Source organism: Cucumis sativus, chromosome 4 (assembly GCF_000004075.3).
Source record: "Cucumis sativus cultivar 9930 chromosome 4, Cucumber_9930_V3, whole genome shotgun sequence".
Classification (NCBI taxonomy): Eukaryota; Viridiplantae; Streptophyta; class Magnoliopsida; order Cucurbitales; family Cucurbitaceae; genus Cucumis; species Cucumis sativus.
In genome coordinates this window covers 17,161,775-17,180,532 of record NC_026658.2, presented here as the reverse complement: position 1 = coordinate 17,180,532, position 18,758 = coordinate 17,161,775, and the positions used below count along the sequence as shown (strand labels likewise).

Below are 18,758 nucleotides of genomic sequence, written 5' to 3'. Positions count from 1 at the left end.
TCAAAGGTAATAATGATTTTGGAATAGGTTGATATTTTGTCTAAATTTTAGAATTTAATAACGGAAGTCTTCAATTAAATAAGTTAGAATCGGTTGATATTTGAAAAAGGTTCATACACAATTAAGTAGAAAATGATGTTTTTAAAAATGAAAAAAATGGATAGGAGAACAATTAGGCACTCAAAATCGGTATAACATCTACGATACTCAATCGATATATCTATGATATTTTGATGATACTTTTTGATATCTACCAATTTTTCAATGAATACCATCTATTAACCGATATATCCACGATGTTTCAACAATGTATAAGTGTCGCGATGTATGAGCGATACTATCGATTTTGATTCAAATATTGAAACAACAAACCGAGTGTTTTCTTTTTCTTTTTTTTTTTTTTTGTGAAGAAATGGAATTTGCATAGCGATTCTATATTATTTAAATATGTATATTTGGCCCAATTGACTTCATTTTCAATTCAACTATTTTAATTTTCAACCTTCTGAAAAACGTGGAGGCGATCCAGATTCTTCCGAAGTATAATCCTCTAAAACCCCCCACATCAATCCTTACGTTTGATTCCATATTCTTGAATTTTCGCTCGATTTTCTTGTTCATACTTCGTACCGTTTCTTCTTCTAACCTTATTCCGATCTAACATGGCGGCGACAGCGTCTCAGTTTTCGTGTTTGTCCGCCATCAACCGTGGCTTTCGCCTGCAACACCGCCGACCATTCTTAGCTTCTCGTGCTTCTCTTTCCTTCCCTAAGGTTTGTGTATCCTTTCTGTATTCTCGTTAAGTAACTCTCTGAACCGGAAATTTGAAGAAGTTGTAGTGAATTTTGATGAATTGAGAGTGTGCTTCGCTTTATAAATCAGTGATGAAAACCCTTTTCCGTTAGCTTTTAATTTGATGCATGGATAGTGTTAATTTTAAATTCGATATATTTTACCCTTCTGTTTGAATGTTTTGATTCGGTTATAGCATTTTGTGCTCTGTTACTTGAATGATTTTAAGTTTCAACTACCTAAGTATAAATGCTTTGTTCTTCCCGCTGGTTGAATTTTATGCTTCTCTGCTTACGTTTAGTTTCATGGATATATCATCTGTACATTTTCTGGAACTTTGATTGGACTTCTAATTGACAAGAGATATGAAAGTTCCCATTTGATTTTAAAGTTTTGAAATGGCGATTTCTTGGAAGTGCCTAATACACAATGACATTCAGTGGATAATCGGTTGATCTGACACTTGAATATTCCTTTTTCAGTTTTCGATTGTTATGAGCGTTGAAGGATCTGGTTTGAATGCAGCTGATTCCCAGACCAAAACAACTTTAAGCAATGCCACTGATTTATCAGAATCTCAAGCTGCCACAAACTCATATCCAGGTATTGAAAAATTGTCCGATGTTGGAAATTTAGAGAATGAGAAGCTGGAGGAACCTGAAGATGTTGGTGCTGTGCCAAAACGAACAGCAAAAATTCACGACTTCTGTTTTGGCATTCCTTTCGGTGAGTTTTGCATTCTTTCCTTATTGATAGGCTCATCAGCTGCTAGTTGCAGTTAGAATGCAATATTACTGCTTGAATTGAGTTTGGAACCTGGGGCATTGGTCTTTTGCTTGAGAAGGAGAGGAAGTGCTTCCTCCCCTCTTAGTAATGTTTTTTATGATTGTAGCTCAAATGTATTACATTAAATATTGATTTATTGTATTAGATGTAGCTGCTAAGCCTAAGCATACTGCAACCAAATTAAAGCCCAACTCTTTTCCCTTTGCAATCACTCATTTTTTTAAAAAGAAAATAAGAAAAGAGTTGTTATTCTAAAACATATTCATTCAGTTTGAAATATCAATGGTTGGTTTGATTGCCAAGTGCCATGACCAAGTGGTTCTAGACTGATTGAGATGACGTGAGTTATAATAGTTCGGAGAAACAGAGCTCTATCGGCTAAGTGGCTTTAGGGTTTGCTCTTGAACCCAAAGCTTCTTGGCTTAGGATTACTGTGAGCAAGCATGGCAACCATCCTTTTGAAGGGGTGGTGAAAGGGGTTAAAGACACACATCGGAACCAGTTGAAAGATATTTTGTTTGAACTTTAGCTTCCAATTTTTTCTCATTTTTGTCAGATGTGTTGTGGGGAATGGTAAGGACACGTTTTTTCTGGGTGGGTGGGGGATGGAGCTCTTTCTTTTGTCTTTCCACATCTCTATCACCTTTCTAGTTCTAAAAATTGTCCGATCTTGGACTTCTTGATTTGGTTTGAGAACTGTCTTTTTCCTTTGGGTTCCGTCGCCATTTGTCCAATAGGGAAACCTTCTTTCTTTATCGAAGGCATGCACTTTTAGGGAGGGGAGACGTAATGTTTGCATTTGGAGTTTGAATCCTCGTTAAGGGTTTTCTTGTAAATCCTTCTTCAAGTTATTGTTGGATCCCTATCCCATTGGGAGTTTGGTGTCCGATGCCATTTGAAGTATTAAGATTCCAAAGAAAGCCTTGCTTGGTTGTGTGAAGACTCTTGATAGGCATTTTAGGAGAAGAGCTTCACTTGTGGGGCCTTTTTGCTGTATCCTTTGTTAGAACACTTGCTAACAAGAACAAGATCTTAATTTATTATAATGAACTATAGGAAAATACAAGATAAACCCAAGTATAAGGCACTTGGAACCTCCTTCATTTCTGCCTTATGATTCCGGCCGTAAAAAATGGCATATCCTTCTCACTCACGACATTAACTATACATGCCCTCCCCTCTTGAATTTGCTAGGATCGTTCGTGTTTTCATCCCCTTCAGACTTGTTCGTTTTTACCTTCTACCTTGATTTCCTTCAATGTCGTACCACCACCTTCGATGATACTCTCAATTGTCGGTCCTTTGCTCGACGATCCTTCTATTCTTCCAAAGATTGTCGAATTGTCCTTCGCTATTCCTTTGATGCATTTTAGCAACAGTTGTTTTTCCAATTGGATGTCTAGTCTTTTGATACTCTTTGTCAATGACAACAACCTCTCTTTAATCGCTGGTAATTATGCAATTCTACTCATTTTCTGGTGATCTCTTGGTTGAACTTTTTGATACTTTTCTTATTATTTTCTGATAAATTTTACAATAGGTACAATGAGGAGAATACATAGAAATACAAGGGAATAGAAAAAAGGGAAAGATTTAGGAATTAGGGTAAATATTTCCATAATCTTTCCATATGTACCCTAAGGGCCAAGCCCACTAATTCCAACTCTCCCTCTCAAGTTAGGACATAAATATCAATGAGGCCCAACTTGCTAACACAAAAGTCGAAGTTTGGTATGAGAAGTCCCTTGGTGAGAACATCAGCAACTTGTTGGCTCGAAGGGATGTGTGGAATGCATATACTCCCATTGTCAAATCTTTCTTTGATGAAATGCCGATCAATCTCAACATGTTTAGCTCTATCATGTTGAATGGGGTTGTTACCAATACTAATAGTGACTTTATTATCATAGAAAAGCGTCAATGTTGTCTCACATTCTTGATGAAGATCAGCAAGACTTTTTGGAGCCAAATTTCCTCAAATATTTCCAAACTCATGGCTTAGTATTCAGCCTCAACATTGCTTCTGGTCACATCACTTTACTTCTTACTCCCCCAAGTTACAAGATTTTTCCAAACAAAGGTACAATAACCGGAGGTGATTCTGCCGTCCATGTATGCCTCAACAAAAGAAATATCAGGTCGAGTATGAGATAAGTAAATTAATTTACCTACAAGGCGTTGATATTGTTCTTTATCAACTGGAACTTGATCATCAAAGTTTCCTAGTTTACAGTTGAATTCAATAGGAGTGTCAGCAGGACGACATCCTAACATGTCCGTCTCGGTTAGCAAATCAATGGTGTATTTTCTCGGAGACACGTAGATGCTTTCTTTAGATCTGGCTACCTCCATTCCAAGGAAATACTTCAGATTTTCCAAATACTTGATTTCACACTCAAATCCCATCTTTTTCTTTTGTTGAACGATCTCATTAGTATCATCCCCAGATAGCTCAATGTCATTGACAAAGACAATCAATATTGCAATTTTCTCTGCCTTGGAGACTTTGGTGAACAAGAAGGGATCAAAGTGCCCCAGATTGTACTCCTGAGACTTGATGAAAGTGGAAAATCTGTCAAACCACGCTCTTGGTGATTGTTTCAACCTGTATAAGGACTTTCGAAGCTTGCAAACCTGATTATTAAATTGAGCTTCAAATCTTGGAGGCGGACTCATGTACACTTCCTCTTTAAGATCCTCATTCAAGAATGCATTCTTAACATCAAGTTGATACAGGGACCAATCTTTATTCACTGCAATAGACAACAAAACTCTAATAGTGTTCAACTTTGCAACAGGAGAAAAAGTCTTAGAATAGTCAATCTCATAGGTTTGAGTGAACCCTTTTGCAACTAGCCTGGTCTTACGTCTGTCAATTGTACCATCTACTCTATACTTGATTGTAAACACCCATTTGCATCCAATAGTCTTGTGTCCCTTAGGGAGTGTATAGAGATCCCATGTCTTGTTTTATTCCAGGACTCTCATTTCTTCCATGATAGCAACTTTCCACTTCGGACACTCTAAGATAAGGTGGATACTCTTGGGTATTGGGGTCTTCAGGACTGGCAGTAAAAGCTCTGAACTGTGGTGAGAGATACTGATGAATTATGGGTGGTCTATCACTGCATTCCTGTTCCAGTTTCACCTTGTCCTCAATGTGATAATCAGGAAACGACGGCTGAAATTCATCATACTTTTCCCAGGTTGCGTCATGTTGGGGAAGCCCTTTCCAACTCATGAAAGCTTCCCAATTCCCTTTGTCATCCTTTTTGTACTCGAAGACTTCATTTGGAATAGCAAGCCATTCATGATTTTTCGTTAAATATGGCACCCGCTCTTGCGCCTCTTTACAATCTCCAAAGGCATGTTTCAGCTTAGATATATGGATCACAGGATGAATTGTAGCAGATGTAGGGAGTTCAAGTTTGTACGCCACAGGTCCCACTCTCTTCATTACCCGATAAGGACCATAATACTTAGGAGACAACTTCTCATTCCTCCTCTTCCTCATTGACATCTGTCTATAGGGTCAGATCTTCAAGAATACCATATTCCCTTCATCAAACTCCACATGTCTACGTTTGAGATCACTATAACTCTTCATCTTCTCTTGTGCTATCCGCAAATGATCCTTCAGTGTCCCCTAGGCTATTTCCCTTTCCTTCAACTGATCATCAATGGTGGAATTTGTAGTCACACTATCTCTATAATAGATAAGCGGTAGTGGCATTCTTCCATACACGGCCTGGAATGGGGTAACTCCCAATGACTGTTGATGTGTATTATTATACCAATACTCCGCCCAATGAATCCACCTAACTCATTCTTTCGGCCTTTCACAGCAAAAACAGCGCAAGTAAATCTCCACAGCCCTGTTTACTACGTGTTTACCCATCGGTTTGCGGATGGTAGGCCGTGCTCCTATTCAATTTTGTGTCCGATAGTCGAAACAATTATTTTCAAAAATGGCTTAGAAAGATCTTGTCTCTATCCGATACAATGGATTGCAGAAACCCATGTAACCTGACCACTTCTTTCATAAATAGGTTTGTCACTGTCTTCACATCATAAGGATGTTTAAGGGTCAGAAAAGTGCATATTTACTAAAACGATCAACTATCACAAATATAACTTCACATCCTGCCGCCTTTGGTAACCCTTCAATGAAATCCATAGAAATGTCATTCCACACCCGGTTCGGTATCTCTAAAGGTAACAGCAACCCAGCCGGAGTCAAAGCTAATGATTTATTTTTTTGACAAGTCACACACTCTTCACAGTATTTCTGTATATCATGCTTCATACCCTCCCAAAACAACTCTCCTGTCAACCTCTTCTAAGTTCTTAAAAACCCTGAGTGCCCTCCAAAAACAGAATCATGATTTGTATGCAATATAGAAGGTATTAACGAAGAGGACTTAACAGTCAATAACCTCTCTTTATACCGTAGCATACCATGCTTCAATAAATAATTGCTTACTTTCTCTCCTCTTTGAAGCTTTAACAATATCTCCTTCATGTGCGAATCCTGTTCCACTTCTTCTTGGATCACCTTTAAATCAGTCAATGCTGGAGCTGTGAGGTAATTAAGACGAACTGATGGTGGTAAGCGTGACAGAGCATCCGCGGCTTTGTTTTCCAATCCAGGCTTATATACCACCTCAAAGGAGTAGCCAAGCAACTTCGCAATCCACTTTTGATACTGTCGTTGTATTACCCTTTGCTCTAGCAAAAACTTAAGGGAACACTGATCAGTCTTCACCAGGAATTTCTTACCCAACAGATATGGCCTCCAATGCTGCACAGCCATAACTATTGCCATCAACTCATGCTCATACACAGGCTTGGCACTATCTCTCATACCTAATGTATGGCTAAAGAAAGCAATTGGCCTTTTGTTCTGCATCAACACTGCCCCAATTCCATAACCGGATGCATCTGTTTCCACTTCAAATGGTGCACTGAAATCAGGTAATGCTAATACCGGCAGTGTCATCATGGGCGTCTTGCAATTTGCTAAATGCTCCCTCAACTTCCTCATTCCACCTAAAGGCTCTGATTTTCAATAACTGAGTCAGTGGGGCTGCAATCGATCTGTAGTTTTGAACTAAACGCCTATAATATCCAGTCAGCCCAAGAAATCCCCTGACCTCCTTCACATTTGTTGAAACTGGCCATTGCTTAATAGACCGAATATTTTCAGGATCCACCTCAACACCTCTTCCTGAAATTATATGGCCCAAATATTCTACCTTCGAATAAGCGAAACTACATTTCTTCTTATTAGTATAAAGCTTGTTCTCTCTTAGTACCTCTAGCACTATCTCCATACGCTGATGATGTTCTTCAAGTCCTCTGCTATAAATTAAAATGTCGTCGAAAAACACAAGAACAAACTTCCTCAGAAATGACCGGAAAATAGCATTCATAAGGGACTGGAATGTTGCTGGAGCATTAGTCAACCCGAACGGCATGACTAAGAACTCATAATGCCCTTAGTGCATTTTAAAGGCTGTTTTCTCTATGTATGTCTTCCCCACACATTCTAATATGATGGTAACCGGCTTTCGGATCTATTTTAAAGAATAAGGTAGCACCATTCAATTCATCAAAAAGCTCCTCTACGACAGGAATGGAAAACTTATATGGAATCTTTACGTTATTAAGGGCCCTGTAGTCGACACAGGATCTCCAACTGCCATCTTTATTTTCCACCAACAGAAGAACCGGGCTTGAATATGGTCTAGTACTCGGTTGGATAACTCTTAAAGAGAGCATCTTGTTGGTGATATATAATTAAATTTGTCTTCAACCACCGGCTTAAGCTTTTGGGTGAATTGGTGGTTTAATACATCTCATCCACCAATCTTTCCATTTCCTGTCGGTATGCATAACTATATGGTCTGACATTGACGGGATCCGTGCCTCTCTTTAGGTATATATGATGTTCAATGGTTCTCTGTAGGGGTAGCTCTTCAGGCCGGTCAAACACATCCTCGAACTTAGCCAGAACTGTTGAAACACCTTCTTGTAATATTGCCATTCCTCCTTCCTCTGATTCTTTTGTAATCATCACTCCATCCTCAAGGCCCTACATTCAATTAGGAATCCATTCGTCAGGCTGGGATTTCCTTTAATGATTATTTTGTTGTTGTCATGGAAGAATGTCATTGTCAAATTCTTCCAATCCATTTCAGTCACTCCTAATGAATACAACCACAGCATCCCAAGGATCACATCAACTCCTCCTATCTCTAACGAAAGGAAGCTCTCCACCACCCTCCATTCATTCAACACCACCTCTATGTTTTCGCATACTCCTTTTCCCTTGATGCCTGTTCCAGAACCTAGGATTACTCCATAATTAGAAATATCCTTTATATGCAACTTCAACTTGGCCACTAATTTTTCAAATACAAAATTTTGCGTACCCCACAATCACCACTTCTCCCAATATTTTTCCTCTAACCTTCATGGTGCCTGGATTTGTCAATCCAACCACGAAATTGATGGACAGCTCCACCATTGTGCTAACTCCATCCTCTTTTTCAATTGAATTCAGTTCCTTCTATTCACAATCATCGTCTTCGATGATCTCTTCTTCTACACTGTTTGCTCGCACAACAAACATTCTCAACTCCCTTAGTTCTCTCACCTTGCATTTGTGTTCGGAATAGTATTTCTCATCACATTTAAAGCACAGTCCTTTCTCTCTTTTTGCCTGAAATTCAGCATCAGAAAAAAGCCTTTTTGAAGGGCCTTCTTTTTTTGTTTCCCCGAACGCTGCGCCTCTCAACATGATCATTCTTATAGGGAAAGTAGTTGCAGTCTTATTATCATTCGTAATAGTAGTAGAATTAGATTTATTTGAGTTCGAAGGGTACAAGGAATATTTACCTCCAGAGTATCTGTGCAGATTCGCTTCCCTTCGTACGATTTCCCTATTTTCTGCTCTCTGGGCCAGCCTCATCATCTAGGGCTCACAGAATTCCACCTCAGCCTCGATCCATGGCACTAGGCTGTTCATAAAGTTTCTTCAAGAACTTTGTTAGACAAATCGGTTAATAGAGCCACTAATCGATCAAACAAATTGCGGTACTCTTTTATTGTTGATGTTTGTTTAATTGCGAAAAATCGGCTGTAGATCCAGCCCTCCCTTATCAAACAGAATCTTTCTAACAGTCGAAGTTTCAAATTGGCCCAATCTTTGAATTTTACCCGCTCTTCTTGCGAGTGATACCAGTTGAGGGTCGAACCATCGAAACTAATCACAAATATTGTCATCTTCTCGGAATCGGTTAATTTATGGATTTGGAAATACCGATCCGCTCTAAAAAGCCAAGAATTGGGATCATTCCCACCGAACACCCGCATTTCCACTGTTTTGAATTTGTTTCGATCTGCCGCCTTATCATCTTCCTCCTTCATATCGGCCTTCGCTTCGCCAAAGTGTCCAATAATAGTTGCTATACTTTCTTCCTTCTTTTGCTCATTCGTTTTTGACTTGCTGGAAGATCCTTCCAAACCAGAGGTAGTCGTCGAGAAATCGACCAATTCTTTGATGTATTTCATCAATAACTCATGTTGCTGCTGTTGTTTTTTGACCCGGTTATTTAGTCGATCCAGGTTCTTCATCAACGTCTGATGTTGTTGCTGCTTATCTCCTTGCACATTCAGTCGTTCAACGTTCTTTACCAATGCCGTTAAGCTCTTTTCCATGGCCGGTATCTTTCGCAGATCACTTGACTTTGGCGATCCCTTGATCCATTGTTTCAATACGCCCTTCATTCTTCTTTGTCATCTTCTTCAATTTTCCTAGGATGATGCTCTGATGGTAATTTGTTGGAACTCTTCCACTAACAAGATTTCAATAGAATTTGTATACTTCTCTTATTATTGAATATGGAGTTTGCAGTACAATATCAGTAATCGAATTGAATGACTTACAAGTCGAGGAACAACCTCTCTCTCTCAACACTGCTAACCTGTCTTTCAAGGTTTCACGGCCCAACTTCTTCTCTCAAGAAATCTCACCAACTTCCCCTCCTCATTTTCCTATTTATTCAATCTACTACTCAGTGGTCCCCCATTTTTCGGTTACCACATCAGTAACCGACTTCTCCCACTTATTCTTATTCCTTCTAGAATACTGATGAATTATGGGTGGTCTACCAATAACTCCCTTCTCTCACCCTCCCTCCATTTATAACAAGATGTAACCACCCTAGTAACCACACTTACACAATAACTACTAGTAACTTCCCAAGTATCTAATTACCCTTGTACAAGATAAACTCATCTAACTAATCTTGGTATCTAGCACCTTTGTCAGAAGGATCATCTCTTTTGAGGTTGTCTCGCAAGCGAGAACGGTGTGAAATCTTTTCTTTTATCTTGCAGGAGTTTGATGTTAGCATTGGGCAGAGAGACGTTTGTGTGATGATCAAGGATTGCAGTGCCCCCTCCATCGGCCTTTTGGAGAGAATGGGGGGTTGTTTTTTTGTATGCCCGAATGAAAGCAGTTGTTTCCATTGAAAAAATAGTATGGAGAAAAGAGCCTACCTGGTTTAAGGAACTTCTAAAGGGTTGGATGCAAACAAAATTTTTGAAACACAGATAAAATTGCGAGGGATTGTAATTTCAATTTTTCAGTACCTATTTCCTGTTTTCTCATTCAGAATAAATTTAAGAAATAAAACTTCTTCCTCAAAGTTATTGGAAGAGAATTTGACTCAGTATGGCCTACTCTTTCTGGTAGGCATGGAGCTTCACAGGAGCGAAAACTAAATATCACTTGCCAAACTGTCAATTAGATATGTTCTCCACTAAACAACCTTTTGAAAGCTGCATCTGCTTCCTTTTGTTTCACCTGGGCATTTAGCTGCTGGGTGTTAGTGAACTTATTGGCGTCAAAGCTAAAGTTTACGGGAGGGAGGAGTACAAATGGAAGTGTAACATTTGCGCGTATTTATAGCAGATGTGTGATTTTTTTAAAGTTTAAGAAACTAGATTCCATTCTGTTCTGTTTTGATGAAATGTAGAAAAATACGAGCGACTTTAATGTGTTCTCTCTCTCTCTCTCTCACTTTATTTATTATTATTATTATTTTTTTAATGTATGAGATGATATTAAATTAGAGGGTCCAAATGAGGAAAAATGGATGAAGTTCAGAAAAGTTTCTTCCTGTATAATACCTTCAACTTTGAAAGAATACCAACTACTGCTGCAGTGTTCGTTTCTCTCCTAAAATTTGATTATTAATCGGTAATAGGTGGAATTGTTCTAAGTGGTGGACTTATTAGCTTCATTTTCTCAAGAAACCCGTCTGCATTCAGCAGTTTGGTCTCTGGAGGTGCTTTGCTGGTCTTGAGCACCTTAAGTTTGAAAATCTGGAGGCAGGGGAAGTCCAGTTTTCCATTCATTCTAGGACAAGCAGGTAATTGACTTTTTTTCTCTTCTAAGTCAGTTGCATCTCCCCCTAATTGTACGTCAGACATGCAATATAACATGTATTAATTTGGTTTATTCCCCTAAAAAATGGTCTTATTAATTTTAACTGTTTGTTTGGTCTCCAATGCTGGGTTATCTTTCTATTTGCCTGTGTATTCTTTCATTTGATCTCAATGAAAGTTCTATTTCTTTGAATAGGAAAAACCATAATAGATTCATATGACATGCTTGACTTGATTGGAAAACGTAAGTTACATCTAGTACTCTGATTGACTGTGTTTTTGCAGTATTTACGGCCTCGTTTTTCTGGAATAGTTATCAGACGTACTCATTGGTATGCACCTCATCTATATAAACATTTGACCAGAATCAATAGATATCAATGCTATAATGTAGTGATAATACTATTTTCGTAATTGTAGACCAAAAACGTGTTTCCAACAGCCATTTATGCTGCCCTCAGGTAAACTTTTTTTTGATAGTTCTGACTGCCATATCTTCCTTTGCTAGTTATAATACAGATTAATCAAATCCTCTAACGCAAATTTGGTTTTGGTTTTGTTTCTCTCGCAGTGCTGCAATGCTATGCTTCTATTTATATGTTGTAATTTCCGGAGGAAACCCACCGCCAAAAAAATTGAAGCCTTCTCCATCTGCTGCTTAATGAATTCAAATCCTATACATAGTTTGATTACACTTGGAAAAATAATTTACTTTCTGATGCAGCTTGCTGAGTTAAGTTAGGAGGGGAAAGAAGGCCTTATTTTAATTTGTTGGGATGGTAAAATACTAAATGAAGCTTAGGAGGTGGGAAAAATGCACTTGAATACTCTATAATCTGTGAGGAGCTAGGTGTAGAATTCATGAAGAGGGAGTATGTTACTTGAAGGCAACGAGAGATTGGATTTTGCTTTTGAACACAATGGTTATGAGGTATGTATTTATGCAATCTGTAGAAATAACTTGTTAGTAGTTGAGTGCTTTCGTTGGGGTAAACTACCCTTTAATAAATAGACGAGGGGATTATTACTGGAAGACTTCTGTAATAATTTAGATGGTTATATAATATATGGTGAATATTTGAAGGTACAAAGTCTAGCTAGATTTGGTTTATCTCATTCAACTTCAGTACACCAAAAGAGATGAATTCTTCAATACATGTATGGAGGTTCGCTAATATAGTGTCTACACAAGCTTCTGGAGAGGCTGTTTACAAGGCTCAATCCCATGGAGGTAGAAATCATATTTGATTTTAGGTTTAGATACTACTTTTAATCTTTGGACTTTTAGGCTTTGGGTTCGGATCATTTTGGTCCTACTTTCAAAACATGCATTTTGGTACTTATGTTTTCAATTTTAATTTCTTTGGGTCTTTCTACTGTAAAAATGGTTTTATTTCATATACTTTTAAATGTGGTTCATTTTAGACTTTGAACTATTTAAAAATGTATTAAAGATTCTCTTAATTTTCATGCTCTTGGTTTTTGAACTTCAAAAATGTTTTTTGAGTTTTTTTTTTTCTTTTTTGAGAAAGTTTTTGATCATTAAGCTTTTGACTATTTGATTTTGAATTAATAAAATGCTAAATAAGGTCTAAAATGAGTCTTGTGTTGATGGGCGTCTAGATTTTTAAACTTTAATAAATTATTTGACCTATTTAATATAGGAATTACAATCTTATAAACCATAAAATTTAATTTTGTAGTTAATGAATGAGTTAAATTTTAATATTGTTTAATATGATAGATATCTACCAAGCACGTTATAAAAGAGTCTAAATAGATACTTTCTAACTTGAAAGATTAAGATTTACTAAACGGTATTGAAAGTTTAATAGTTTAATGATTTATTAAAAGCTTTTAAGTCACAAAATTTAAAATTTAAAACCAAACTTGTATTTTGCATAATTTTACTCAACAGACCTTTAATTTTTTTAGAGCATCTTTATTGTTATTTTTAAATACGGAGTTTTCAATTTATTATTAAATGTATTAAGAATTCTCAATTAGTCATTCTACAAAAATGTTATAAAAAAGAAGCCATTCTGCAATTTTTTTTTTTAAAATAAACTTTGTTAATAACAAATGTGTCATGGAATAAATTAGATTTTTTTAAACCTAAATAAATTAGCTTTTTTTAAAAAAAAAAATTTAAATTTTTTATTTTTATAATATAACAAATTGGTAAAAATTAATCGATCACACAAGCGTGCAAAAAGCTTGGTTCAGGATCGTTTATATATTAGTACACGATGTGTATCAAGATCTAAATGATTTTTGTTCAAGATTGTGTACCAAGATCTTTTGTATTGGGTAATTGTAATGGATGACCATTTGAGGAATAATAAATAAAGATATAACAACATTTAAAAAAATTGCAAATATAGCAAAACTATCGCTGATAGACTTGTATCACTGATAGACTAGTATGATCTATCGGTGATAGACCAATTTTTACAACATGATCTATCAGTGTAGACTCTATCATTGATAGAATTTGACAAATTTTGCTATATTTGCAATTTTTTTAAAATGTTGCTACATACTTAATTATTTTGAATTTAATTGATAAATTTACAACTATCCCTTTTATATTTGGTACAAGATCTTGAACCAAGATTGTTTCGATCTTGGAACACGGTGGTTTAGATCTGGAAGAGGAACTATATGAGAGATAACGAAAAAGAAAGAAATTATGAAGGAGAAAATGAAGAAACCACGAATAAGAACATGTTAGAATATGAAGAAATTAATAATATGAACAGGAGATGAATAAATCGCAAAGAAGAACAAGAAAAAAGGTGAAAAATCGTCTGGAAAATATGAAATTTATGAAACTATTTTGTAGGCTTTATGGGTTTTTTGATTTTGTTACACAAAAACGTAAATATTTTAGTGTTTTGGTATATTTATGAAAATTAACCAATAAGATATGATCTTGAATTAAAAGAAATGAGAATTGATTTAAATGACAAAACGATTGAAAATATTTACAAACATGGTAGACAATATTAGATATCTATCCTGTCTATTAGCATCTATAAAAAAAAGTATAAATAAATAATATTTTGGTTAAGAAAAAGTATAAATAAATAATATTTTGGATCATGTTTTTTTATTTGAAAACAACTAATTAAAAAATCTAATTTTGATTTTGTTGGTGTGAGAAAATAATAATAATATTGATAGTAACATTGGTAAATGGAGGAATGCTTTACTTACCACAAACAAGACCCTACTTTGGGTACAAATCCAAAGAAAAAACTAAGGATGCTATTGATACTTCATAGTTACTACAAAGGTCTTTTATGTAATCAACATGTAACGTAGTTGATTAAAACATATAGTAAAACATATACATTTATTTTTTTAAAAAAATAAAATTTTGAATATTTTTTAGCTAATTTATTTTATAAAAAAATTTCAAGCCATTTAGTGCTCTTGTTAAAATATTTGAAGGAAATGGAGAGATTTGTCAGTGGGTATGGATTGATCTTCTAGTTTGCAGTTCATCAAACCATCATAATGTTATTTGCATGCGCATAAGTATATATGTATCAACTCACAAATTGCCTAAGTATATACTCAAAGATTAAAGCACTTATGTGTATCTATTCTATGTATGCTAACTTGTGGACAAAAATATGACTATGAGAAGTTATGTGTTGGCAATATTTGTTTAATTTTGAGTGTTGTCATTTTGGATGTTTCTACATTGTCTTATCTAGCAAAAAGATGCTTTTTGGAAATGTTGATTGGTGAGAAATTAGACAAGCTTATCCACTAAGGGTTTGAACTACTATTTTTGGGTGATAAAATGTGGTTAAAGCTGATTTCTAAATCTAATTATTTGTAGTAATCTTTGACGATTGAATTGTTGAGTTTACTGATTTATAAGCATGTTATTTAGAAATGATTCTAAAGCATGTAATTATTTTTAAATTATGGATGTTTACAAAGTCATGATTTACGAGCATGTTGGAGTTTCTAAAATAGAAAAGTTTATTGTTTTAAAAAGTTGTTTAAAAGCATGAGTTTAAATAGAATGGTTTTAAAGAGAAAACCATGGAACTCTATATATCGAGTTCTCAATGGTCAATGTGCTCTGCTATCTTGATTGATTTTATTATGTAATAGCATGACCAAAGGTGCTCTGCTGGTTTGATCGAGTTTAATAGAATAATAAGATCGAAAGTGCTTTGTTATCTTAACAAAGTTTTCCTTGGTATAAAGTATATAGTGATAAAAGAGTTTATTTAAAGAATTTATAAGGATGTTATGTTTATGTAAGTTTATTGAAAAAATTGTAAGTATGTTTGTTTTAAAATGTGTTTTATAAAATCATCACTCACTGGGCTATTAACTCACCATTTCCAAATATTTTCCCACTTTTCAGGCAGAGGTCATGATCCGAGAACTTGACCATTGTCTAAAAGTGCGCTATTCGAAGTATTAGATAAAGTTCTGTTGTTGGTTAGTACTTAGGATTACTCATTTTGTGTACATAGATTTTGTTAAGGGGTTGAGTTCAGTTATAGTTTTGTTTGGTTCACAAAAATGATAGTCTGTTTGTAATGACATTTAGCCTAAACTAGTTTTGATGTAATGTAAAGAAGTTTATGTTAGGTATGTTTTACTTTCTGCTGCGTATGTTTTATTTTATTCAAGTTGTTTAGAATTGTAAAAGATCAGGAGTCAGTGTCAACTGATATTGTTAAGAGAAGGAGCAGTGTCGGTTGGTTTCACGCCACATCTCAAGTCGAGCAAGCAGGTTCATAGGGTGGGGTGTGACAGTAGCAACCTCCCCTAAAATAATGTCAAATATAATATATATACAAGATTTTCGACTTTGTTATACTTTAAACAATTTATTAAATAATACATAATATGTATTTTTAATAACAATTTGAATTTAAATTTTAGATCCTCCCCTAAAATAATACCAAATATTACAAGGTTTTCAGATTCTTTATATTTTAAATAATTAATTAAATAATACATAATATATATTTTTAATAACAATTTGTGTTTAAATTTTAGACCCTCCCCTCAAATAATGCCAATTATGATTATTCATAATTTTTTGTTAATTTTTGTTTTAAAAAAATTGTATTCTTGTGTCACTTGTATAGATTTTTAAAAAATAAATAGAAAATATATATTTCAATCTATATACATATTATGTTAATTATTTTAAACTTTTGGAGAAAAATTGTGCAAAGATGTGCATTTTTTTAATTAGTTTATTTGATGTTGTTGAATAAGAAATTTTGAGACCAATCACAAATTGCCACGTCATTTATTATGTTAATTATAAAAAGTACAAATAATTAAATTTGGGACTAATTAAATTTAACATGTGCCCCAAATTAAAGAATTAAAAAAACATAAATTGACCATTCTAATAATGCAGTTAATCATTTTGGTTCAATTAAATATTATTTACTTCGACTAAATTCAATTAAGCCAAAAAATAAGCTTAAATGAGCCCAAAGACTAAATATAACATAAATCCATATAGTTGAGCCCATAGGTTTGGTCCATGGACCAACCAGGTTTAAGCCCATAAAGTCCACAAGTGAACTCTATAAATAGAGGAATTCTCCTCATTTGCCGATGTTGAAAATTTTTTACTCTAGAAAATCTAGAGAGAATTCTCCCAAGAGCTAGAAGACTTCCTAACTCTGAAGTCGATCATCCTCGAAGATTGGAGCTTCTTTGAAGATACAAATCTTCTCCAACTTCAAGAACATCACGTGCTTCGCTTCCTCAAATCAAGCGTAAGCATTCCTCAAATCAAGCGTAAGCATTCAACCAACTTGAAGAACATCACGTGCTTCGCTTCTCCAAATCAAGCGTAGACGTTTAACAAACTTCAAGAACATCACGTGCTCCGCTTCCTCAAGTCAAGCGTAAGCATTCATCCAACTTGAAAAACATCACGCTTCTCCAAATCAAACATAAGCATTCAACCAACTTCAAGAACATCACGTGTTCCGCTTCCTCCAAATTAAGCGTAAGCATCCAAGAGAGAATCAGATGATCAAATTCTAGAGATAGAACCACATCGCATCAAATCAACAAAAATACAACATCAACACTCAAGTACAAATCCACGAATTAAATTTCTCCGGAAATCTCGTGCGAACAGATGTATATTTAATGAATTTAATATTATATTCGGAAGTAGCAAACCAACCGTGGAAGCAAATTCTACCAAATATACATTTAATAAATTTTTATTATATTTGAAAATAGTAAACTAACCGTCAAAGCAATATCTTTACTTATTTCATTTTTTTACGATTCATAAATCTTAGATTTTCAAAATAACGTAAAAAAAAATCTACAGACACTTTTATTTTCAAAATATTTCGTTAATAAACTTTATAAAACACTTTTTTAAATTTCTTAAATAAATAAGACTAGTAAACATCAAATTAACTTCACAATTCTTAAATAAAATTCAAACTTTTAGCAAATATTTTTATTTTATAATTGAAAATTCTCTTCTTCTTTTTTTTCAAATTTTCTTTCTTACATGTTGTTTGGTCTTCAAGTCATTCAATTTTATATATATGGGAACCACGTAAGTATAATTACTATGTGAGTCACACTACTGTAGTTTATTAAAATTAAATTTCTATATGTTTTGAAAATAAAAAATTGAAGTCTTCACATATTTGGACAAGTTTCATTTTGTATTACATGTAATCATAATTACCTTATGATATATTTTCTCTATGAAAATTGTTGTTTTCAAGTAGTACATTGTATTCGTTTATATATAGTGGCACTTTCAAAATGGCTTACAACTTAAATACATTATTATTATTTTAAATACTTTAAAAGATGCTAGTGAATAGTTAGACACCCTCACAATTGACTTTTTAAAGATATGCTAACTAGTATTTTCTAAATTCAACAAATTCGAGTTACGCTAGTGTTGTTTATTGGTACTAAATTCAACTTTATTTAGTCATGTTTATTGATTTCCATAATCAAAATTTTATGAATTATGTTATCACATTTAGTGCAAGATTTGTTTTTTGTGATATGCAATTACCATAGATATATTATAGTGCATTTAGTCTACGAGAACTTATATATTCATGTATAGCATTTTTCGCATACAATATATATATTTTTTTATGTATAAGGGTACCATAGCAATGACTTGTAATTTAAGTTTGTTAGAGTACATAAATATTATTTGAATACCTTGAAAGATGCAAGAAATAAACAAAACGTTATAACAAATGGAGAGAAAATATACTTGATTTTAAAAAAGAAAAAAAATGCTTAACGAATGAGGACTTACTTTCTCATATTCACTCAGTTAAAAGTAAACGTGTTCTTAAAATTAAGAAGAAATATAAAAAATGTTGCTACAATAAACAATAATACTATTTCATACTCTTCAAATACACTGTCTTTTTGATTTGCTGCATGCTGAAATACCTATTGGTATCCCTGGTTATAGGATAATTCATATATTCAAAGTATAATGTATTTGAATGGGTGCAAGAAGAGGGCAGAATATCACAAATTTCCCCAAGACCGTGTATTTTGCAAACAACCTTCAAATTTCGTAAATCCTAACTAAATTTGCTTTTTTGTTCTTGAACAAAATTACAACTTCCTCTGTAATAATGCCAAATGTATCTACAAGATTTTCGAGTTTATAATATTTTAAACAATTTATTAATAATATTGCTAATTATTAC

The 18,758-nt window shown here is 34.4% G+C and overlaps 1 protein-coding gene across 1 annotated transcript; it reads left to right on the top strand.

The window, feature by feature from the left end:
* Positions 1–447: 447 nt before the first annotated feature.
* On the top strand, positions 448–12,145 carry LOC101221930 (protein FATTY ACID EXPORT 1, chloroplastic). Its single transcript, XM_011655461.2, has 6 exons — positions 448–773; positions 1,275–1,518; positions 10,854–11,018; positions 11,320–11,366; positions 11,455–11,495; positions 11,606–12,145. Exons 1-6 carry the CDS (start codon positions 663–665, stop codon positions 11,694–11,696), a joined length of 699 nt encoding a protein of 232 aa, XP_011653763.1. The 5' UTR covers positions 448–662; the 3' UTR covers positions 11,697–12,145.
* Positions 12,146–18,758: the final 6,613 nt, after the last annotated feature.

Bases quoted from the DNA above. Each gene is read 5' to 3' on its own strand.
- LOC101221930 (XM_011655461.2), top strand. From the start codon at position 663: ATGGCGGCGACAGCGTCTCAGTTTTCGTGTTTGTCCGCCATCAACCGT. The intron at 774-1,274 runs GTTTGTGTATCC...TTCCTTTTTCAG, and splicing joins CTTCTCTTTCCTTCCCTAAG to TTTTCGATTGTTATGAGCGT. The intron at 11,367-11,454 runs GTATGCACCTCA...TCGTAATTGTAG, and splicing joins GTTATCAGACGTACTCATTG to ACCAAAAACGTGTTTCCAAC.